The sequence below is a fragment of the Anarhichas minor genome, unplaced genomic scaffold (genome assembly GCF_050575085.1).
Source record: "Anarhichas minor isolate MPS153535 unplaced genomic scaffold, ASM5057508v1 ptg000040l, whole genome shotgun sequence".
In the NCBI taxonomy this organism is placed as follows: Eukaryota; Metazoa; Chordata; class Actinopteri; order Perciformes; family Anarhichadidae; genus Anarhichas; species Anarhichas minor.
Genome location: NW_027466486.1, coordinates 2580417 through 2604765, shown reverse-complemented (window position 1 = coordinate 2604765; position 24349 = coordinate 2580417). Strand labels below are relative to the sequence as shown.

General features: G+C 43.3%; 1 protein-coding gene across 2 annotated transcripts; it reads right to left on the bottom strand.

Moving 5' to 3' along the window:
- Positions 1-53: 53 nt before the first annotated feature.
- zfyve26 (zinc finger, FYVE domain containing 26) lies at positions 54-23938 on the bottom strand. 2 transcript variants are annotated; one of them, XM_076108747.1, is made up of 43 exons: positions 23809-23938; positions 22604-22891; positions 22382-22457; positions 22024-22110; positions 21690-21842; positions 21134-21473; positions 20083-20207; positions 19749-19913; positions 19575-19663; positions 19336-19487; positions 19022-19240; positions 17448-18056; positions 17079-17243; positions 16813-16958; positions 16345-16588; positions 15726-15989; positions 15414-15533; positions 15092-15262; positions 14731-14964; positions 14320-14425; positions 13236-14077; positions 12560-12759; positions 12098-12202; positions 11863-11985; positions 11422-11598; positions 9982-10231; positions 9531-9629; positions 9086-9273; positions 8760-8899; positions 8553-8581; positions 8224-8360; positions 7748-7968; positions 6443-6590; positions 5891-6100; positions 5508-5723; positions 4229-4426; positions 3888-3968; positions 3683-3810; positions 3360-3534; positions 2960-3019; positions 2595-2777; positions 2382-2432; positions 54-2196 (listed from the first exon to the last, which is right to left on the bottom strand). In XM_076108747.1, the coding sequence occupies exons 2-43, from the start codon at positions 22792-22794 to the stop codon at positions 1984-1986; spliced, it is 7830 nt and encodes a 2609-aa protein (XP_075964862.1). In that variant the 5' UTR covers positions 22795-22891; positions 23809-23938; the 3' UTR covers positions 54-1983. The 2 variants fall into 2 exon arrangements, with proteins under 2 accessions (XP_075964862.1, XP_075964863.1); XM_076108748.1 differs by having other exon boundaries at positions 21690-21839.
- Positions 23939-24349: the final 411 nt, after the last annotated feature.

Below are 24349 nucleotides of genomic sequence, written 5' to 3'. Positions count from 1 at the left end.
TAAGTGTATGTCAAACTTTACCTTTCATTTCAAGAAACTTGGCAGCATTAAGCTCAATTTTCAATATCTGTTTTTATTATTTCATTTCATTTTACAGGGGATAGAGAAATCAATTACATTTCAAAATCATTAGTCCCTGCATCATGAAAGCATGAATTACATATTTGACCAAAAGAGGTTTATTTTTGTTAAACTCACTAAGTATAAAGTGCGGCAGTGATGAGACAACAGTCGACGTTAAGGAGGATTAGAGTGCAAGAATGTCAACACTGGCTTCTTTTCATCTCTTGCTGATCAACACTTAATAGGAAGATCCGTTAGTCTCAGTCCTCAGACTAGTGCAGCAGAGGGAAGCAAGACAAAGGAACAACACAGTATCTGCTCTAAATAAAGAAGACATTGACCATGTATCAAGAGTCGTATCCTTGAAAAGGCAGCTTCAGCAACATAGTTGATTGTCCCGTAAATGAACTGAAAACATGTTTTGTGGTGGCAATGTTTTTGCACTGTTATCTTGAGTTGGCCAGGGTGTTTCTTAGTGAACAAAATGTGCAAAAACAAAATTAAACAGAAAGATATGGCAAAAGTGAAATCCCTTTTCCAACATTATTTGATTGATTATCTGTGCAAGTTAATCATTGTGGATTTATATCATTCAAACAGATATTTGTCAGGTCTCCCGCCAGAACAGAGTGAAAAGCATGATTTAAAATTAGCAACACTCTGGGAAATTATTTCCAAAACAGGAGACACAAGATGAGACATAAAACTAGACATTCAGAGACAAAACTAATGAGTTGATATTCTGGATCAAATCAAACTTCATCAATAACATGATCTATAAGCGGGTCCCTTTCTGTATCCAACCTAAAACCTTTTAATTTCTTGTAAGTTGCTCAACATCATCTTAAATGCCCTAAAATACCTCAAATCATGTTTGATATTAATTTCCCTTACCAAAAGGGAATATATGCTGAAAGCTGGCCATAAAATATGCTATACAATATCAGGTAAAACAGGTAAACAGCTTCATCAGGATTACAAAAAGAAGATACTTCATTTTTTTTCAGTTTTTACAAGGTTTAAACATGTACCGTTCTTGGCGGAGGACATCCAATTGCATTGACGTCTAAATTCACACTCTGAAACAGTCAGGACACATAAATAATAAAAATAAACAAAAGACAGGCAACACATTTATCAAAGGCCCTCCAGTCAGTTCAAGATATTTTCCCTTTTGGCTGAGGTAGGAGATTAATCTGAGTTCTTAGATGAGTTCATATTGTGTAACAAAGACTGTATCGGTTTACATTGCAGTTTGCAATAGTTGTTGTCACTCAGGTCCAGTGATATTGTTCCCTCTCAAAAAGTGTACAGCAAACTATTTCCAGAATGGAAATAAAGCACGGTGGTGATTCGTCAGTTTTACGGACAGGAAGGCTGCACAAACATTAAGAGAAAGTGATCGTCAGGGTTTCGAGATGTTTCCACTGAAATAGAAACAGTGTTTCACTAACCTGTCCCGTTGAAAGCTTCTCGTCTGTGTCACCTCTGACCACACCAGGTATCAATGGTGCATCACCACACCTAAAAGCTACATCACAGGTTCAGGGAGTACAGCTGTACATAACTGTAGCAAGAGGAGAATTTAAACTCTTGGAGGTTTGAAAAACATATTTCTAACAACTACATTTGAGCATAGACACCAAAATCCTTTTGACTCCTGTGGCCCACATCCACTCCTCAGCACACACTGAGTGTAAAGTGTGCTGTATATCACATTACATGCAGATTGTTATAATGTAACATGTGCAACAGCTGCTCTCCTGATACACCCAATGTGCAGTCATATCTATCTGAAAGTTTACTAATCCTCCACCTTCCCCTGCGTTTCTATAACTGTGTAACATTAGAAACCCTGGATCCTCTTATTTGGGGCTCAATTGTTTTCAAGTGCTGTTGGTGTAATCCCTCGTCATGCCTTTACCTGGCATTGGGTCGGCCCTGGCGCTGCTGAGATGACTTGCTGTGGTGTTCCGACAGCCACTGGCCACAGATGTTTTGCATCACGGAGTCCTGCGCTCCCTCGGCGGCCTGGAGGACTTCCTGGACCAACGGGCCGGCTCGGCTCGGCTCCAGCTTCACCGCCAGCAGGTACGCTGGTCTCAGTTTACTGCACATCAGGTAGGCTTTGATCTGCAGACGGATGTGATGAGAGTTAGACCCCTGAGTATTTTTAAGAGTTAAGTATGACAACAGGAATAGCAAAGTGACCCGAGAACGAGGTAATTGTGATTTCTATATCCATTTAAAAAAAACTGCCTCAGGAAAGAAAAACCATGATAGTGTCAAGCAGGGGATAATAACATTAGACACACTACCTTGCTCTCTGTGCTCTTGGTCTCCAGAATGAGACTTTCCAGCTCCTTGGCCTAAATCAGATAAAAAGGACAGCAAAAATGATTCATGACTAATGTGCTGGAAATTGCCTGCAAGCACTTGGCAGAAATAAACACACAAACATCATAGAGCCAAGTCACGGTCATGATTAGTCATCTAAGTACACTCTGTGTCTCTTCCTTGTCCGTACTCACATCAGCTGGTCCCTTATCTGCAATGGAGACACAGCTGAGGATGAGGGCGTCGCAGTCGTTCTTGGTGGCGGTGCCAGATTCACCGACACATTTGAGCAGCTGCCGTACGGCTCCATACTGCCTCCGGCGGACGAGCCTTTGGCCGGCCCGCACGTAGACCGCCTGGGCCTCCAGCTGGAAGTCCTGAGGCAGGAAGAGAGCGAGAATGAATGAGTTTAGCAAACAATTGTGGGAAAATTTGTCACCAGGACAAATGAAGAGGAAAGGACATATGGGGACAAAGGTGACATGTTGGCAGAGGTATGCTTTCTTAAATACTAAATGAGAGCAAATATTTGGCAAAGATCTCCTCACACACAACATACCTGTATGACTCTATATGCAATGCCAAAACCTTCTTCTATGTTTTTTCCTCCAAGCATCACCTGCAATGACACAAAAGACATATTACGCCTCAAAAAGATAAAACTGAGGTTTATAATACATTCACTTTGCAAATGCTTTCATTCAAAGAGACTGAAACTAAGTGCATTCAAAGACTTTGGATTAAATATCCATGACTGGGAGTTAATACCCTTTAAACAAATATCTAATAGTGCCTTGATATATATTTATACTTTTCACATAACTCCTAGATCTCTGATCCAGTGGTTTAACTTATGAATAACGTCAGCAGTTAGGCAGTGTGCCATTTTAACAAACTTAATCTTTCTAAAGTAGATTATAGATTTTTAAGTACTGCGATATATACAACTGGAACCTCACCTTGCAGGCAACCTCAACTTTCACGGGGCTTCCTCCAAACAGTGTCGGTGGTGAAGTGGATCCGGGGGACTTGGGGGAAGGTAAACTGGTCTTTGGTGCCTTAGAGGAGGCCGCCGTCTCACAGCGTTGGAGGAAACGGGTCACCTCCAGCTGAAGCTCAATTGTGTTTATATGCCTGACAAAATAAGACAGAAGACGTCCGTACTTTAAAATAAAGAGTATTTGACAAGTAGGAAACGTGTGAATCAAATATAATAATAAAAAAGACCAACGTGTTGATTTATTTCTATCATGTAAATTGAAATAAAGATGTATTGAATAACCTGGACACGTCACTGGACGACATCATCTTCCTGAATGAGTTGACCGAAGATCTTTTCCTCACAGCTCCCCGACCTTGCTGCTCCTGCAGGTATGTCCTCAGGTGCTCTTTAGCTTTGACCAGCCAGCGCTGTACAACGACACGGTCACATTTAAGGTACTTTTTTTTTAAAGTTTTGCAAACTGCAGTCATAACAAGAGACATACCTGATTTTCTCCCAGCTGTAGGTACGAACTGGCTCCATGAGTGAAGAATCGGATACAGGTCATAGCCGCCCGCACCTGATCCTGTCCAGGTAAACAGCATTTTACATATTACAATAACTGTAAAAAATGTAACATCACCACAACATCATTCCCCGATGTAAAATTATAAACTTTAAACAAATGTAAATTATTTTTGGGGACTTTTTTGGTATATAATCTAAAGGTCTGTTTTTAGTCAGTTGGTGCTAAGGCACAGAGGAAAATTTGTCTTTCTTTTTCTTCTCTAAAATCTAAAAAGAATATGACAATTCAAGAGATAAAAGAACATTAAAGAGTCTAACCATCATGAACTGCTGGAGCTGGTAGAGCGTGTTGAAGTATCCCCGCCGCTGCAGGAACTGACAGGAGGCCATGAGGTAGCGGCTGCATGTTTCCAGGCCAGGGTCAAGTTTTTCCAGTATGCCCTGCAGCATGCCCAGACGGCCCCGCTCCAGACTGGGCTGCAACACACCCTCTAGAAAAACCTCCTCTGGGCACTCCTGAGCCACGAGAAAGCAGAAAAACATGCGTCGAACTTTAGTACAATTTTCTTCTTGGAAGAAGAAGATGCAGTCGTACTCTGGTCAGTTTACTCAATTTCTGTACTGTAGCGATACACTCGCTACTCTGCTACTTGTTAAACCTTACTTTGGTGCAAACAGGGTACTAAAATGTAATTTTACTGCATTGATGTTGACTAGACAGTGTTTAGGTTGACATCGGCCAGATTTGAGATGTGTCTAAAGTCAGAAGTGGGGTCGGATTATCTTCTGACTTCAAACAAACTACACAACAAAAGAGGATTAAGATTTCCTAAATGAAACGCATCGCTGGTTTAATTAAAACCTCAAAGCATGCCTGAATGTTCTTCACAACAACCAGGGGCGTCGTTAGGCCTATTTTAGGGGGGCTGAAGCCCCCCTAAAATGTTCTTCAGCCCCCCCCAAATAATTTGGCATTATTGGATAAAAAAAATAAATAAAAAAGATTATTTTTTTTTTTTGGTTGATGTTATTAAATTAAACTATTGTTTCTCACATGGACAGGACAAGTTATTTATAACTCTAACATGCTACATATGTGCGTGCGTTCTGGTTTGTATGTTTTCTCCCCCTTCAAATTACAATCCAATAGCCTATCATGATACTTAACGATATAAAGTTGGCACTGTCAGGTCCATTCTCCATCCATTGTGTGCGGTCCCTTTAAGAATTAGGATTTGGGAGTGACGCGGATATGAAAGCTAGTTTATCTGTCTTTCCTTTACAAGCAGGAAAATTATTTCTCTCTCTTTATGTGAGAAAAGTTCATATTTGTGTTGTCAAATTTCACTATGACCCTGAAATTCTGTCTCTTGTGTTATCATATACTGAATGCAAGCAAAACTACAGAGCAAAATCACACTCTCTCTGACTGAACCAATCTATGAACTGTCTGAAACAATGGATATCCACGGCCCCAAATGGGCTCCAAAAAAAATTGCAGCGTGCTACGCGCGCAAACATGCCACTCCCCTTGGGGCTAAGCCCCCCCTTTCTTTGAATCCTAGAAACGCCCCTGACAACAACAACTACGCCTCACCTTGTTGAGCAGGTATGTCAGAGCCTCCGTCATGCAGTCATGACGCATGTAGAAGCTGATGAGTGCCATGTGAGTGCCGTATGTGTTCAGGTAGTAGAGACACTCCTGGTGGAGGTTGCTTCTCTGTGTCGGACCCTCTGGTCGATCCACAGGACCGGCTTCGCACAGGGCGTCCTCCAGCTCCCGCAGGGACGCCAAGATGTCCTCACCAAGAGACTGACGGAGACACACAGACAACACGAACATCGCACGACAGGTCAAGGATTTATATGTGCACATAAGCGAGCAGATTCACCAATGATTTCTGTGCTTCACTGTTACATTTTAAATTGTTTTAAAAAGGAAAGAAAAACAAAACAAAAACACTGCCACCATTTTCCTACCGTGGCCAGACCGGGTTGCACAGTGGTCTCCAGGTGCTGGACAACCTCCTGCAGCAGTACGGGACCCAGGTTGAGCTGGTTGCGATCCACTGGAGCCTTCAGGAAGCGGGCAAACTTCTCCCTCGCTCCAGAAAGGTTACCTGCCTTGAGAGATGCCATCCCCCAGGCCTGCCACACGCCGCCAGGGTCCAGGCCACTCTTGGTAGACACCTGGCATAGCAGCCAAACAACCAGTCTCAATAAGAACAGCTATGGAATTTAATGTCTGCATTTATCTCACTGAATCATTGAATTGATTGGGATGGTTAATAAGCTGCCTAACTACCTGAATGTTAACCTCAAGGTGCTCTACTTGTTAATAAAATGAGATGTTTATAACAGAAGAACCACGGGGATATACAAATTCAAGGTTTCATAAGCCAAACAAAAATCTTACAACAGGCGAACTTGTTAAAACGGAGCCCTGGAGAGAGATGGGTGTATGAGTGAGTGTGACAATAACTGTGAAACAAGATCCATTTAAAAAAACAAATGAACCACCAACTGCCTCACCTCCACTGCTAGCTGGTAGTGCTCTGCTTCCAACAGCTGGTTACGGAGACGTGTGACAGCAGATGTCTCCAGAATGTCATCCAGAGACGGGATATACTTGTAATTGGCCGTTACTAGAATTTTGAGCACGTCTACTTTGCTGATGTAACTGTGGAAACAGAGAATACAATAAAAGAGGAAGCAAAACTGTCTGGGTCTTGAAGTATATTTGTGTAAAATCAATCATATCCATAATTTGAAATGTATCCATGTATAACATTCATACTGTGATAATGGCCGGTATCATTGTCATATGTCTAGTAAAGCGGTCTTGGAGCCCAGGTGAAGATAGAGGGGGGATAACGTAGATAAACAAGTAGGGCAAGATTTCTAAGTCTCCTTCAGCTCATTGATTTGCTTTTACAGCCACAGCTTTCTTAAGCTGAACATCAAGAAGCCAAAGAGTGCGAGTGAGTGACTGAGTATTGGATTGATATCAGTCGGGTGGCCAAAAATTCATATGTGATGGTACTGCTGCTCTGTGTCTGCTGGATACGTAAGAACAAAGATGTTTGCTATAAAAACTGTGTCAGTCCCTGAACTCATCGGCTATCGGTCTGACGACGGATATATTTCTCGAGGTCCGGTGAAGACTTCCTTTTCCCAACACTTGCTCATTGTTTAAAGTTCGCAGCTTGTGTGTGTGCTTATTTAAGATCTAATCTTACTATTTTATTATTCTACCTACTTGCCCAGCAAATCTGCTGAGACCCAGTACATTACTTCTCTCCTTGTTTTATATAAGGTTAATGTTCTTTGTGCATTGTCTCTGTTCAAAACATTCTGTGGGAAAAGGCCTGAAGGTTAATATTGATTTAAAACCTGTACATACTCGTTGTCCAACCACACAGGTGTTTTTTAACTTATGTTAACTTATGTGTCCACTGACACTGTCTGGGCATGTACAGAGTGCACTTGATTGACAGCCCACTCCTCCTTTCTGGCAAGACTTCTGTTATCAGGGTTCCGTGGCATTCCTAGAATAGCTGCAGCCAATTCCAACCCGACTAAAGGTGTAATTTGAGGTGAGCAGAGTCAATAAAAACCCCTGTGTGGCTCTGCAGGGCCTTTAAGAGAATGCCAGGAAATAGTTAAGTGTTTAACTCCCAGGCTTTGAAGCCTCACCCTTCCTCCACAGCCAGAGATAGCGTCGCACTCATATCTAATAGAAGTGAATCTCCTTTGATCCGTCTCACGCTCACTTTCCCACCATATAACTGATGGCACAGGGTCCTTAACAACAGAAAGAAATGGGTAACATCTTACCTGTCGCATAAGGCGAGATCCTGGCTGCGGCCAACCTTAACAAACATCATCTTAGCGCTGAAGAGCAGCTGCCGCATGATGTCGGTGAGGAGGCAGGCGTCCACCTCTGGATTGGTCAGCTTACGAGACAGAGATCGACAGTGGCTGATGAGCTGATGACCACATGCCGTCTGGTCATTGTGCAGAGACAAGATTGCCACGCAGAGGTACGCACTGGGAGCCTTGGAGTTTTAGGAAAAGACAATAATTAGTCTTAGTAGGTTAATTCAACCGTAAGACAACTGAATAACAGTATAGTGGTCTGTCAACTATGTAAAATGCTAGAAATAAACTCAACTTTAGGCTTGTTATACTGCACTGAATCAGAAATTCTACGTAAAATAATCCATAATGTTAAGTAGAGTAGCATTCAAGGATATTATTACAGGTTGGTGCACTTAATGCAAGTCGCCTGCAATGAGATGAAAATGACTGACCTGTTCATAGTAGAACTCGCTCCGCAGCAGCTGGTTCTCTGCAGGGTTTGTGCTGAGTTGGATCCGTCGTTGGACCACTTCAGGCAGATGCAGCATCCCGTCGAGAGCTTCCTCTGTGACCGCGGGGCTTCCAGCCACTGCACGAAGACAGAAGAGCAGAGAGAGACATCATCATCATGGCCTCCATACACCACTGATTTGAGAATGGCTTCATTTTGGATATTCCAAGTGGCCGGTGTGCTTCTTCAATCCTACATCCTTTCTTGACACATTTTATTCTCAATCAGAGTAAATAGTTCACTTGCCATTTCTGATTTTATTTAATTTACCTTCAGCTGGTTCCAGCTCATCATCAGAACTGAACACGGGAAAAAAATAAATAAATAATTAATTCAATAAACACAGTAACATGTCTGATTTCTTTTGTAAATTGTAAATTAAAACCTTCTCATTTTTGTGTTCTTTCAAGATATTGCCATTGCTAAAGAAAGAGTTTTAATTTGAGGTTTGCAGCACTTAAATCTAGAGCGTCTTACTCTGGGTGAAAGTAGGCGTAACACTGGTCACAGACTCTGACTTCTTCATCTCCTGGGCGGCCATCGACAGACATCTTATGTTCTGAACACGAGTGACAAACCAGGCGGCCACATCTCCGACAATGATGCCGCCTGTTGAACTGAAAAAGCAACAGCCCGCTCATTTGGTTGTGAAATATTAAGGGACAGAGGTGAGGTAATTTAATGTGAGGCAAGGTTTGATTTTCTTTATTTGTCCAAACTGGGAAATGTGTTTATATGCCGGCAAGTATTTATTTTTAACTCATGACAACATCGGTGTGTCACCCAGTGTTTTGCCCACTCACCATGGTGAACCTCTCACGCTGGCAGACCATGCACACGTCCCGCTTGGTGTCAGGGACCCAGTCTTTGCGGGCCGGGGGTTGGTCCGGAGGCAGGAACTTGGCAGACGAGCGCCGTTTTCTCCCTGCGGAGCTTCGATCATTCTCCCTGTCTGTGCTGTTTGAGGAGGAGGTGTGTGTTGGCGTGCTGCCTGGAATTAAACACAAGAAAGGAATCATTTAGAAAATCACAAGTTTTAAACCAAGAACTTCAATCAATAGTTTAACACTCGCATAAGAAATGCCATCAAACAAATAACTCAATTACCATTTTTTAAAATCAATATTTATGTTTTCTGGGGAAAGAACCTATAATCCCTTAACAGTGACTCTCCATGCAGGGAAATTCTCTGTGGAGGATCAATATGTGTATCATATTATTACTGTTGAACAAGTGCAACTGTCTCACCTGCAGAGTTTGCTGGAGTTTCGATTCGATTGGAAGATAGGGAGCAGCTGTCTTGAGCAGGACATTGCATCAGCGCATCCTGGAGGCTGATTACAGAGTCTGAAAAACAAGCAGTCAAATATTTTGGCACGAGTTGCTGTACTAACTGGCTGTGCTAAAACATGAACTTGTCCCAACAACAATATCTTTAGCAGCACAAGGACATTTTGTGTTTTAAACTTTGATTCCAAGCCAAGAACAATTTTTTAAAAGATCTTTTTCCAAATAGGTTACCAAAATGGCACCTGAGGGCAACAAAGGCCTCGTCAGTGTGTGTTAATTTGTATGAGTTTGTCTCAGTTATGTATATGTTACACACATAACACACCACAGGCAGTCGTACCCACTCTTTGTAAACACATATCTGCATGTGTCGGTGACCGTCACCACACAAAGCTCACTCAGCACTGACCAGATCGAGACCTCGCTCTCGGGGCGCAGGGGAAGTCGAGGGCCTTGCCGGCATAGTCGGCCAGAAGCTTATCGATGTCCTCGGCGCCGAAGCCGGCCTCCTGACCAACCAGGAGGCTCCGCAGGGTTCGCACCGCCACCTCTGCCCAGTCGACCTTCAGGTTCATCAACAGCTGCTCGAGCATCAGCAGGGGCTCCGACAGCAGGGGGAAGTACTCCTGCCTGGCCGCTGGAGGCAAAGTCAGCAACACCTGGAGGATGAAACACATCCGCTGGTATTAACACAACCTGAAGATATTGAGCAATTCAGCAAAAACACAGTTTAATGGTATGAAACCAACATGTTTGACTAGGACTCATCTTGTCATTTGCTGAATACTTGAAGAATTAAGAGTACAGGACTTTAAAATTGGCCGTATTACTCTCTGTGGATAATACTCCATAACAAAACATTTCCCAGCAGGTGAAATGGAAGAGCTCATCCTGTTCTGCACAATTATACCTGTAAAACTTTTAGCTGCATCATTTTGAACAAGCTGGAGACGTGAGATTGAGTTTTGACTGAGGCAGGTATAGAGAGAGTTGCAGTAGTTTAAATGAGAGGAAATAACAGCATGAATTATGAATATATCACTGTGAGCTGCCAAAAGAAAAAGCCTCAGAGAATTTGGCAGCAGAGAGAGGATGGCTTTGAGGGAAAAGGAATAAGCAGAGCCTCAAATATAATTGCCTTGTGGTCAGACACACACACACACACACACACACACACACACACACACGTTGTCACAAGATTGTCAAGCTAAATGAGAAAACTAGGTCAAGAGTATGATCCTTTACATAAGTGGGCTCATTGACAGATTGAATAAAGTTAAAAGACGCAATAAGCTGCATGAAATCAGTGACAAGCGCATGTGATGGGCAACAATCACACATGTTAAAATCACCAAGTATTAGGTGTGTAACTGAGGATTTCTTTTGACCTTGTGGTATATTTTCAGGTCTTACACAATACAGCGAAGACCCCAAGTGTAGTTGTCTTAGATGAAAACCAGATGTGCAGGAGACCAGGGGCAGAAGGGTGGATGTGCAGAATGAGGGGGCCACATACATTCTCTTACGTTCCGCCCAGATGTAAACATAACATGTATCCTATATAAAGATGAAGCGAGCGCCCTAGAAGGAGGGACTTTCGGATTCGACTTGAGACCTCCGGACGATCTAGACGTCCGTAATGGCATGTGTTGCTTGTTTGTAATAAACTTTATTATACCAGCAAGAACAGTGTCCACGGAGCATCCTTCCTCATCACTTCAACAGAACTGTCGCATGAAAGATACGACAACCTCTCAAAGGAAAACGGCTGTCTGCGACAGACAGCATGAATTAAATCCTCTGTCAGATAATCACCATTAAGAATTACATTGGTGCAGCATTGACAGACCTTGGAGCCCAGGTGGAGGGCGTGGATGTGACGTCGGCGTGCTGGAGACACCTGCCTCTGGAAATGCAGAGTGAGGTAGTCAGCCAGGAAGTGACAGGCAGCCAATCCGGGGCGGCGGTCCAGAGCGCGCTCACAAACATCTAGGCCGACCACAAAGTCCGAGAGGCCCTCCAGTAACTAAAGAAAATAAGTAAGATACGAAGCACATTAACAAAGGGAGAGAGGAACTGTCACAGTAGTAACTAAATATGTTAGTTAAACACCTATAAGGCTTTCTGTCCTCTACACACAGGAGTACACATTTACAACGATGAGAGTATGTTGTAAGCATCTGCCTGAAGTCAGGATCAGATTAGTGATCCCTGACAAAGTGAACAATGTTATTGTAAAGCCTAAAATGGATTTCAGTCTAAAGTTAACCGGATGTTCAGTGGAGTTGACCTGGAAAGCCTCGTCTGTCTGTCCCTTCTCCAGCAGATGAAGCAATTGCTCAGTCTGTAGCTGCAGCCTCAGCTGGTCGGATACAGGATAGAGTTCAACCCACTGTGCACAAAGAGCAAACTCCTGCAAAAAATAAATAGATGACTTATATCATATGTCTAAACAAATATGTGTTTTAGAGATTAGGTTGTTCCCAGAAGCAATGAGCAAACTGCTGCAGGTGTGTTGTACTTACTTTTGCCTCCACCATCATAGATAACAGGGACTCAGAGTTAGTCTTCGACTCCGTCCTCAGCTCCTGCCAAGTAGCCCAAGGAAACGGAGGCTGTAAATTCAGCATCTGCGACAAGAGAAGAAGAAAACAATCACAATGTAAAGTCAAAATATGTCACATGACAGTCTACTCATGACAAACTATGTCAACACCAGACAAAAACAATATGTAGTGAATGCCAAACTTGAATAAAAAGGTCACACAGGTGCAAGACAAGAACTAAAGTCAGCCAAAAGCAAGCCTGATTTCAAGGACAAGCGTATATTTATCATTATATCAACAATTATCACTCTCCTTTCTGTTGTTTTGACAGCTTCTACATGTATCTACTTGGTTTGAATGCATGCATGACCACTTTGCTGTATGGATTCCTCTGGAGATTAAAACTAGGTCACTTAGTCTCAGTTGAGCTCTATTAATTACCCAGTGATAGATGTCCAGTTCTTTCTTCTTGAGCTCCAAGTCCGTCCTCAGCGAGGTGTCTGTGCTCAGGTCGTTGAGGCAGAACTCGAGCAGCTCCAGGCAGGCGGACAGAGGCCAGCGCTCCAGAGCCTGGAGGGCAACGCGCGCTCGAAGGTTAGCATCCCGAACGCGGAACAGCTGACCGATACCTTTATCTCCATCTGAAGATAAACAGGAAGAAGAACAAGAAACATCTTAGTTGCATTGATAACAGTTGTAAAGTAACTGCTGCACTCAACATATGTTGTTTTAAGGAATACACAAAATTGGAAGGTAATGTCTTAAATGTGTTTGTTTTGTTCTAAACTTAATATAAATGTACTGTACATATATATTTACAGTGATGTGAAACACAGAAAATAAGTAAATCTGCACATATGGAACCAGTGGATGATTGGCATTTTTGCCTAATAAATTACGTTAATTGTTGTCAATATAAAATGTACTGTTGATCAACGTAAAGCGACTACATGTACGTGCTGCATATACATGTAGCTGGGCAACAATGATGTGTTTGTTACAGACGGAATTTAGGTCGAAGCTCATATTAAAAAGCACATCAAGTGTCACCAAAGCATTAGATGAGCTTCAATATGCTGCCTTCTGTTAAAATGCATAATTTCTCATCATGTCTCACCTTCTAAGGCAGCACAGGCCAGTAGGCGGTCTCTTAGCGCCCCCTCCTGGCTGCAGCCTTGCCCGTACAGCTCCAACAGACTGAGGGCTCTGCTGAGGTCTCTGGAGGACAGAGCCTGCTGGAAGGCCTCAGCAGCCACGGCCTGGGCAACTTCATCTTGAGGCCCAGAGAGCAGGAGACTGACGACGGGTTTCCCACAAACAACCGCCCCTAGTCCGGCAGAACCCTCCTCACCCTCACTTAACAGGAGGGCGCCCAGCAGCGGCTCCGCCATGGTGTGAAGGTAGGACCGGAGAATAGGGAACTCCTTCAGGAGGTTATCTGCTTCACGAGAAATCTGCTCTCCATCTAGGGCGACCTCTTTACGGCTGCTACGGAAATAGCCAGACCATCCGGAGGTTTGTGTCCGGGCGGTTTCTCCTTTGCAGGCACTCAGACACGCCAGTGTGGCCAGTAAAGGGGAGTGAGACTTGAGGAAAGACAGAGCTGACGGTGTGAGGAGGAATGAGCTTGAGGAAGAGAGGGAGGAGGAGGAAGAGGATGGTGGCGAGGTGGAGAGGTTGGTGGGTGTAGGGGAGAGGTCCTCCACAGAGTCCTCAGACTCCGAGCTCAGCTCAGACTCCTCTGTGATTCCCAGAGTCGACACGTGCTCCTGAGCATGCTGTTGGAGCAGGACGGACAAACTGGCCACACCGAACACTCCGTCATCTTTCTTGGCCCGATTAGAGTCGCCGTCATCAGCTGGATAGGAGATCCAGACAGGCAGAGTCTCACAGCATCGCTGGACAATCACCTGCTGGACGCTCAGTCGCAGACCTTCCTGCTGCAGCAAGGACAGCACTCTGGGGAGGAAACAGGACATGAAATAGTTAACTAAGCTGTTGCCTTCACACCACTCCTTCTTAAAGATAACAAAGCCACTATTGTGTCACAGTTTTATTCAGGGAAACTATAATTGCACAATGTATGACCATTCCTACAGCAAACCAGCTGTTGAGGCTCACATCGTAGCTGCAGCTCAGGTAAACTTGTCTAACAAGAACTGCAGCCTTATGTATGCGTGTTCACATTGACTGTGCGTTACCTGTCAGGAGACACCTGTCTGTCGAACAGCAGGTAGGAGAGGAGCTGAAACGGGGCTTGAAGCAACACCAGCAGTGGATTCCCGAGCTTCACTTCGCTGCTCTGATCTAAGAGACACAGTAAGAGAGGCAAACCAGAATGAAACCAGGTGTAACAAGCAGAAGAGTCCCTGCTGGCTCACGGTAAAGTCAGTATTTAGGTTAGAATTGCAGTAGTTTGGTATAAAAAGTGAGCGTATTACTAAGCACCTCCAGTACCAACTGGGATAATGAGTGAGTGTTGTGACACTGAGATAGTGACGTCTGAGCACTATGCTCTTAAACTATTGATACTTTTAAAGAGCTGTTGTTAGAGGTTGTATTTTAAGATCAGCATCTTTCCAAAACACATCAACTCCTCAAAGAGAAATTACCTTCTGAACCAAGGCTGCGAACTAACACAGATGCCAGTGTGTTGACGTAGTCGAGGAAGCTGCGAACGTAATCTGGTCTGGCGAGATCTCCGCCTGGCTCGAAGGGGCAAAGCTGATCCAGAGAACGAAGCAGCTGCTTCATGCTGGAGCGCACGGGGTGGGCGTCGAGCTCCGACTGCTTCAGATTGGCCTGTTCAACCAATTGTGCCAGCAGAGCGCTGCCCACGCTGCCCTCTGTTCAAACGAGAGGTAATCATCAATCATACAGACTTTCCCACAGAATGCCAACGTGGTACAGCTCAGATTGTACCTAATTGTATCTGACATTACACAAGGCGTGACAAACAATCAAAGAGCCGACCTGTGCCATCTGTAGCGGTGCTCAAGATGTGCAGGGTGGTCTCCAAACGTTGAGCTAGACCGAGCCGAGCAGCGATGGACTCTTCACTCAGGGCTGGGTAGCAACACAGGAGCACTTCCTGGATGCAGCAACCAAATGGGCTGGTGAACACTTGGTCTTCGCCAACAGCTTCTATGAACAAGAGAGGATCCACAACAAAGAAACAATTATGCACATTTCATTTATTTTTCGTATTAAAGTCATTTTGTCTGCAGGTCATTTTAAGATGTAATTACACATTTTCTTTTTCCCATAATGAAAATGTTTGAGTATTTGTATTCACCTGTTTTGACAGAGCTCTTGTTAGTGGCAGAATGAGTCAGGATCTTGTTGATCTGCTGTAATACAACAGGAAATCCACAGATCCCCTCAGAATGTGGAACCTTGGGGTCAACTCTTACTCCTGGGGAGGCAGACAGGGATTAAAATTACTACATGTGCAAAGCTGCTAATAAACACATGACGCTGTAGTTGGTCTTGTTTCAATTTCCATGTTCAAGTAAATCTGCTCTGCAACCTGCACCATCTACATGAATCATCATGATCGCTAAAAATTATTCCAAGAAAGACCCTAATACTCATAAAAACTGCAGACCTCGAGCCTCCAGGCTGCTGCTGAGTCTGCGCTCCGCGGTGTCCAGCAGCTGTCGGGACGTCTTCCAGAGCTGACAGTGGCAGCAGGCCAGGTCGAAGGCCGCCATGGCTGCCGGGCTGAGCTCCTCCAGCAGTGTGTAAAGGAGGCCAGAGGGGTCTGAGGTGCAGCGGCTCAGCCAGTAGCCGTCCTCCAGTGAGTGCATCGGGTGAGCAGGGGTGCTGAGGAGACGGTCTGCTATGTCTGAGATGGAGTAGAAAGCCACTCCTGCGGGGCAAAAAAAACACGCACACAAGTCAGATCCTGAGTTATCTACTGTGCAAGACAAAAGGTAATAAAACCATTGAAAATGTAAACCTGGTATATCTGGCTGCGCAGAACTGTAATAAGCCCGACCAATAATTTCATTCAGCCCAAATGAAATGCCTGTGCGTATTCTGCCTGGGAACTCATTGTGCGTCACCAGTGTCTTTCACGAGCGGCCATGTTGGTTGTTTACATTCATAATCGTTTTTGGGGGAGCAGCTTTGGAGGGAGGCCTGAAGGTCAGTGTTGCAGACTATTTCATTCTGCTTGAACTAAAAGAAACATAAAATCTTAAGTAGGAAAAAAGATGTCTAACCTGCAGCAGCAGCACTTCCGATGGCCTGCAGGGTTGATAGCCCACTGCTGCCCAGCCGACTCCTTCCTGCCACCGACACAGCTGCTGTCCCCAAACCCTCTGAGGAGGATGAGGATGAAGACCTGGACTGGCTCTCCATCTTCTGCTCCACCCGTCCCAGCTCCACCAGCACTTCATGGTAGTGTTCCATGAACACCAGCTCACCACAACAGGCAGACGCCTCCAGATCAAACACCAGAGACACCTGCAGAGAAGCCACAAAATACACCATGGAAATATAAAGGTTTACCTAAAGCATAATTAGGCAGTTAGCATACGAGTTGTGGGAGGTGTTATTAGTGATAGTAATACTATATTAGTAGTAGCAACAGTATAAAATGTACTTTGTGTATCAAAATGAGGAACATTGACTTTTAAGCTGCTAAAAAACAAATAGGTTTTGTAAAAAGTCCAGCTTGCCGCACAGACCTGATGAGCCTCCATGAAGTTTCCTCGGTGGATGCAGGACATGAGTAGAGACTCTGGAGGAGACAACAAGGCGGGGACAAGCCAGCTGTGTGGACCTCCGCATGGACAAACCTCCAACTCCACACAACCTGTCCCTCCTCCACCATCTGACAAAGGACAAATAAACACTTCAAAAAGCCACACAAATAACAAAAGGCTTTCAAACTTCGGGGGACAAAAGCCTGGATTTAAGTCATGTAAATGACAGGCTGTTGTGTATGCGTTACCTGATGCACTCGTGCTAAGTTCTCCATTGTGTTTCTCCACTGAGGTTTGTCTCTCTGTAGCACGTCTCCCTGGTCTCTTCCTTCTCCTCAGGCTCGAGCTCTTGCTGCGTCCCAGAGAAGTGACGGGAGAGCTGACCGCTGACATCTGGAGAGGACTTTCTGAACCTGCAAGTCAATTTGCCGTCAAGACTGAGAGAATTAATGCCACAATTCTATCTGAACTCATCCAGCACTGACGCAACAATGAGAAAGACCACACAAATTAAGATGAGACACCAGTCAAATGTTTGTGAATTTTAGTTGTTGTTGATTTTCCTTTGCTATGTCTTGCATGCAGAGAGAACTAAAGAAATATCTTGTCCATCTCACCACTTCCACTGCCCCGATTGCTGGTGATGATCTGCAGCCTCCACTGAGCCTCTGCAGTGCGTTTGGACAACTTCTGCAGACGAGGCCCGAACGTCTCAGCCGTCACCGAGCAGCAGAGGTTCTCCGCCGCCTCGGCCTCTCGAAGAAGTGCTCCGCCCGCCTCCTGGCCCTCCTGGCCCAGCACACGCATGCCCTCCAACCCTTCTTTCAGCAGCTTCAGGAAACCCGTCATGGCCGTCACGTCGGACAGAAACCCCCTGCAGCCCTGGATAAAGTGCCCCAGCTCCAGGTGACTACGGTGGGCTGCTGATGGTGAACTTGAACGCAGCTTCTGGTTCTCTTTCCTGCTGTACTCGGTCTCATCCGTCTTTGCCTCGGTTCCCGATTCTGCATTTGTGTTTCTTGTATCCGCTAAAAGTTCTGACTGAGTGACATTCCCTGTGTTCTGGTTCCAGTTTGTTTCTTTTTGGATCTGCTGGGAAAAGTCAGTGGTGGACAAGAAGAGAAGGGAGAAGATGTTCTCCAGGAGCTCCAGGCGGAACATGGCAGGAACGGCCTCCAGATAGAGCTGACACTCTGACAGGTAGTGCTGGAACAGCACATGGTAACCTGGAAAACACAACAAACGGAGAAGATCAGGCTGTCGTTCAGAACTGTATAAGAAAACAAAAGGTCGATAAACAAAGACAACCGTGTCAGCTTTAAACAACAAGATTCTACTTGTCGTATTCCCACTACAGACGCGACGCTTGCTGTGTGTTATCCCTGCAGTGGATGACCTAATCAAATTAGACTTTGCAATCGGATTTAAAATGAAAGGAAATACTCGTGATTTTAGCCCAGAGTCACCATAATATCATAAGTATCCACACTTTGCTCTGATCAGACGAAAACAAAATAATGATCTGGATGCCGCGATAGCTTTGGTGCATCAACGCAATGGACAGATGCAAGGATATCACCATGTTTCATAACGGTGCACTTCCACACCAGGGTGTGCATGTGGCATTTCCTGTTTACTGGCATCGTCTGTGGTGTGATCAGGTTAATCCAACCTCACAAAGTGATAGTATGTGGTTCCTTTTTTTTGTTGAGATTTTTTTTCTTTCAATGCTGTGACTTTATAATCTCAGATAATATTTGAATTATTTTCTCACAAATTTGTTTTTCTTTTTCTTTGAATTTCTAAATTGAATCTTGGATATTTAGAATTGTATCTCTGAATATTACCCCCTCCCCCCCAGCTCTGTTTTTCTTTCTTTTTTTAAACATACAATGGCTCTTATATGCAGCTCTACCAAATGTCTTTAAATGTTTTGTCAGTCCAAAACCCAAAGATATTCAGTTGAATATGATATAAAATGGAGAAAAGCAGGAAATCTTCCTATTTGAGAAGCTGATAAAAGCAAATTCCAAAACTAACTTCAAATACTGTATATTTAAACAGGTTATCCATGAGGACAGCAGTGTCTACTTATTTTGCAACAAGATTATAATCAGCTTCAATTATCAGACCGGAAACTTTTTTAACATCCGTCATTAAACTGAAACGAAAAGAAAGACAGCTTTCGTACCTTCTGAGGACGTTGGGGTTTTGGTTTGGTCCACTTCTGCTTCAGAGAGCTGCTGTTGCTGTTGTTGCTGCTGCATAGGCTCACACTCGGTGCAATTTGAGTACTTATGTGCATTTACACATAGAGCATAGATGGCATACTTCATGGCACAGAAGCCCTGGAACAAAACTATGTTCCTCTGCACACCAGAGCTGAGATTACTGACCACCTCGGTTTCTTCTGCAGGGAAAAGAAAATGACATTATTCTTTTGGCAGTCGACCCAAAAACATTCATGTGACATTCAAAAAGAGAGGGGACGATGACGATGCTGACCTGTTCTTGGTGAATTTGGCAGTTGCTGCAGCAGATCCATTATCTTGCGCTCCTCAAACTGAGCCAAAGGAGTCAGAGAATGCAGAATATAGAGGGCAGAGTGATTGTCCAGAGTGTGCAGCTGTGCCAGCAATGCCTCCATGGAAATCCCTCTGCACAGACACAATTATAAAAGATGTAAACATTAACAATAAATAATGATTGAGATGGAGTTAAATGCCGGTCAAACAAATGCTTACGGATTGTTGTTTTTACACCATTCAAGTACTCCAAGCTGAGAGGAGAGAAGATCAGAAAACTCCTGTAGAACAGAGTCATTGGCTGGGGCCTAAAAAGAAAGAGAGTGTATCAGCAAATGACACTTAATAGCTGTAAAACAGCTGTAGAGGTGGAGGTACGAGATGATGTCTGACCTGCTCTCGGTGAAGGATGCTGAGCAGCGTTTGAGCCGAGCTCAGACGGCGACACTGAGTCCACCCGAGGAGCAACAGCAGACGAGATAAAGGCTGGAACTCCAACCTCACTAAGTCTTTCAGCGGAGAAAAGTCCTCGTGTTTAATCAGGTCAAGTGCAGTAACCTACAGGAAGCAACCAATCTTATTACATTACTGCATTTCATCACATGTGATCACTAACCAACTTCACTTGACGATCAGAGTCGTGATGCTACTGAAAGAAGACTGTGTACACTCTAATTTAAATCGGATTACAAAACTAGTTTGACTATTTTTCCAGTGGTTTACTTACCAGGACCTGCTCAAGGAAGTGCTTTCCACTACTAAGGCACTCAAAATAAATGGTCTTCCAGATGGATGGACGATCCTTGTGGCAACATAAACTGAGGGCCAACTTCTCGGCTTCAGGAAGGTCCACTAAGGGGGCGATATGATAAGAGTGGAAACAAGTTGAGCACTACGATCCATAACAGGCTATTATCTAAAGTTACAACAACGGGTTTTCAAATGGTTATGAAACAGTCTCAATTAAATAATGATGTTTACATTTTCACAGGCAACGTTTGTAGCCGACAGAGAGGCACACAAAGCTAAAAGACATGGTGATGGAGCACGAGCGAAAACAAGAGTCAACCGTGGTCAACAAATGGAGAGAATTGCTATTTCAAAAGGATTCAAAACCGATCCTGAATTGGCCATCTTCCTCTTAGACTGGACTGTAATATTGCGAGTTTTGTATCAATAAAATTGTGTTTTGGTGGTTCAAACAAAGTTTACTTAGTTTCACCATCGTCATATTTACACAGACTCTGTAAATAAGATATTATGGGAGGCATTTAGGGGTAAACAATTGCTCAACATTGTGTGTCTTCTTCTTTTTTACGGTTTTCCTTGATACAAGTTTGGTTTGTGTCATTAGTCAAATATGAATAATAAATGTCATCATTACATACAAGCTAAACCATCAAGCACCCATCAATCTCCACTATTGGTTTAATGCCACATTGTAAGCAAACAGATCCTTAAAAAAAATTAAAGAAAATCTATGTAGACGCTAACAAAACTGCAGAGTAAGAAAAGCTGTCACGTGTGAAGTTTTCAAAACACTAAGTAAAATCTGTTGAGCGTTCGCAACCACAGAAGCAGAAGTGTGATTAAAGAGAAGAAGTGATGCAAACGTTTGCTCTTTAAAACTGGAAGCAAAGAAGGCAAAAAAACAGGTTATTTAAATATATTATACTCGTATTGGTACTATAAAATAAAAAAAGAGACACCACAACCTGTATATATCAGAATAATCAACGGGCTTCTGTTATTATCGGAGCTGAACACACTCGGACTACCTCGTGTATCGGGCGCGCTCCTCAGCAGATGATCCCTCTGAAGTCTCAAAGCGGCGGAGCAGTAAACAGAGACGAGGGCATCGCTCCGGGGCCGGAGCAGCGAGCTCAGGATCCTCTCCTCCTTCAGGGGCTTGTCTCTGGCGGCCCACAGCGCCTCACACAGCGCCTCCAGCTGCCCGCCGCTTCGACCGGAGCTCCATGGCATCACAGACAACACGGCGTAGATCTCCTCCACCCACTCCTCCGCCTTCTCCGGCCTTCTCTCCGGTTTTCCCAGTACCTTCATCAGGTGTTGGATGAAAGTGTGCTGCAGAGTGTGGTCCTCTGTGCATGACTCGTCCTGTCGGAGGAGAAGAATATATACGTAGACTCAAAAGTTTGATTTCAACTTATACAAGTAATGGGAATGTATTGTTCCGTCTCTTCTGACATCCATACCAATCAGTTTTATAAATTCAATGGACATGTCCATAAAAGAGGTTCTTTCTTTCTATTTTTACATTTATGTCTAGCAATATATAGAGATTTTAATAATTTTGCTTTGTCGTGACTCTACCTGTAAGAAGTGCGTTAAAGACTGGGCGAGTCTGGGCTTCTTTTTCTCCAATAAGGTCCGCAGGCAAGACTCAACAGCCACATCTGTTGAGCTGGAACCCTCTGGAGCTCTTTTCTCAGACTGTGTGTCCAAGAAGGCCGTGTGCAACTCCTGCTGAAAGATAACTGATCTCAGTCTATAGTCACAACATGTAAAACAGAACACATCAAGTTAATCTCAGTACACTTAGCCTGTGCGAACAGAAAGTTTTGTCTCAATCTAATTAAAAAGGTAATCTAGTAAACCATCTAGTTTTTACAACTTCATTTGTAAAATGAGATGAAATGATAAGAACCTTGAGAACAGTGTCTGGTATGTTCTCTGAGCCCAACTCCTCCAGGAGGAGAAGGAACTCCAGCTCTCTCCTGACGTCGAGAGGGACCTGAAGTGGATCGTAAACAAGAGTCGAGTTATTTTGTCAATTCATTTCATAACACAATGAAATGTAAAAGAACACAGCGCAATTATCGAGATTGTCTTTCGGGTCGCAACAAAAGATTTGACCAAGACATATTTAGTAAGTTAACACAAACAGAGATGCTCTCAGATACCAACATACAGCTGGAGGATAAAGTGACTAAACATGTCGTTTAAGAGTAACTCAAATAAGCACAATAGAGCGAGCTGTGATACCGGATTCTTCATGGTGTTACCTGGTCTTCTGTCCATTTCTCCAAAACCTGAAGCCAAAACCAAGCCAGTTTGTGTGGACTGCCCACAGACTCCCATCTGCAAAATAAACACTGTCATTAAATCCACAGCTCAAATATAAGAGTTTGGTTTTGGGACTTTTGCAGACTTATAACAGTACTGCCTTACATTTGATTTATCTAAGAATTCATAATGTCTTGTGAGCATGCAGCTGCGCGACTCACTTTAAATTGTAAGGATGGCAGACAATAGCTTTGATTATGTCTCGTAGGTTTTCTGAAAGTCCTCCCGTTGAGTTAACCAGCTGTGGCACACAGGCATTGGCCAACTCCCACTCTCCATGCCGCAGGCACCTCTTGAAGTACTCAAACAGGTCCCGAAGAGAGGTCTCAGCCTCACGGCCGAAGGGATGCATGGCCACTTTCACTGGGACACTCCTCTGATCAGCTGTCACAACTGGAACAGCAACGTTACTTCCATATAGCCAAGGAGGACGCTCAAGCTTTCCTCACCTGAAACGGAAGTTTGACAAAACAAAGAAATGCATATATTCTGTGATATAAAGTCAATATATACAGAAGGATAATTGTTTAAACTAAATATAATCTGGAAACAATCATACATTCACAACTTTTGGATACATGCAGGTGCTAATTTGTTGTTTACTTTACAGATGATTAGTGTGGTATGATAATCTACAAAGTCTTTGTCATTTAGAGCCATTAATTTATTAAACAATGGGCTTTGTTGGTTCTGGGTAAGCAGCTCTCTACTGAAGTATACACATTGGATTTGTTTCTACACAGTAAGTCATGTATGGCAGTATCAGTGAACAACATGTATAATGGAGTTTGATTTAATGTCATTCATTTTATACAGTATTGCTATGTATTTTAATTAGCATCGACACATGCTATATGGTTTACAGCATCATTTATTTTATGTGATCACTCCCTAAAATATATTTCTGACACTGTTAATATCATAATCTATTGTTTGTTTGTTTTGTAAACTAAAAATAGTTAACTGAACTTGCTTGTTAACAATATTTTACATATTTTCTTCACGTCACTCAGAGGCAAGATCTGAATCATAGATGTGGGATGTTTTACAGCAAGTCTAACGTTACCTTTAGTTGTCTTTTCAAACAAACCACGAAAGTTGAGAAAGAAATCAAAACAGCTGTGCAGTGAGCTGCTCAGTCAGCGGAACTAAATAAGCCTTTAAATAGGTCAATGTTTCTATCGTCTCTTCTCAGATTTGACAGCTAACTTACCTTAATGTCTCCAGTTAGCTAGCTTTAGCATTAGCTACAAAATCTTGCTGACTGGCTGTAGCTGAAACATTAAGTTAGCTAACTTCCGTAACAGCTGGCAGGCACACACATAAATCAATAACAAGTTAGAGAGTATTTAATGAAGTTACTTACTCATTTCTTTGTGATGTTTCCCCCGAAAATGGGGACTATTTACACTCCCAGCTACTGTTTTCTCTTGACCTGTTATGTTAGGAGGCTAGGTGCGTGTTAACGACGGTCATGTGACAAAATCAGCTGATTCTCCAACGCTGGTTGGTCAAAGGTTGGCACGAGGTGGGCGTTCTTTTTACGGGTGCCTTCAGGTGCTATCGGAAATACTGCCACTCAAACAGTAATTTACATACAGCCTGATTATTATTTACCCCACACATATAATATATATATACACATATTCAATTATATATTTAAATATATATATATGTATGTATACAAAATACAGTAGTAGTAGTAGTAGTAGTAGTAGTAGTAGTAGTAGTAGTAGCCTAGTGTTGTTATCAGTTTTATTATTATAATTAAATAGGGAATTAATTGCAGAATTAAGACAAAAGACAGTAGACATAGATAAAGTAGTCTGAAGACATTGACATTGTACTTGTTATTATTTTTATTATTATTATTAATATTGAGGTACCAGTTTAACGAGTAGAACCGT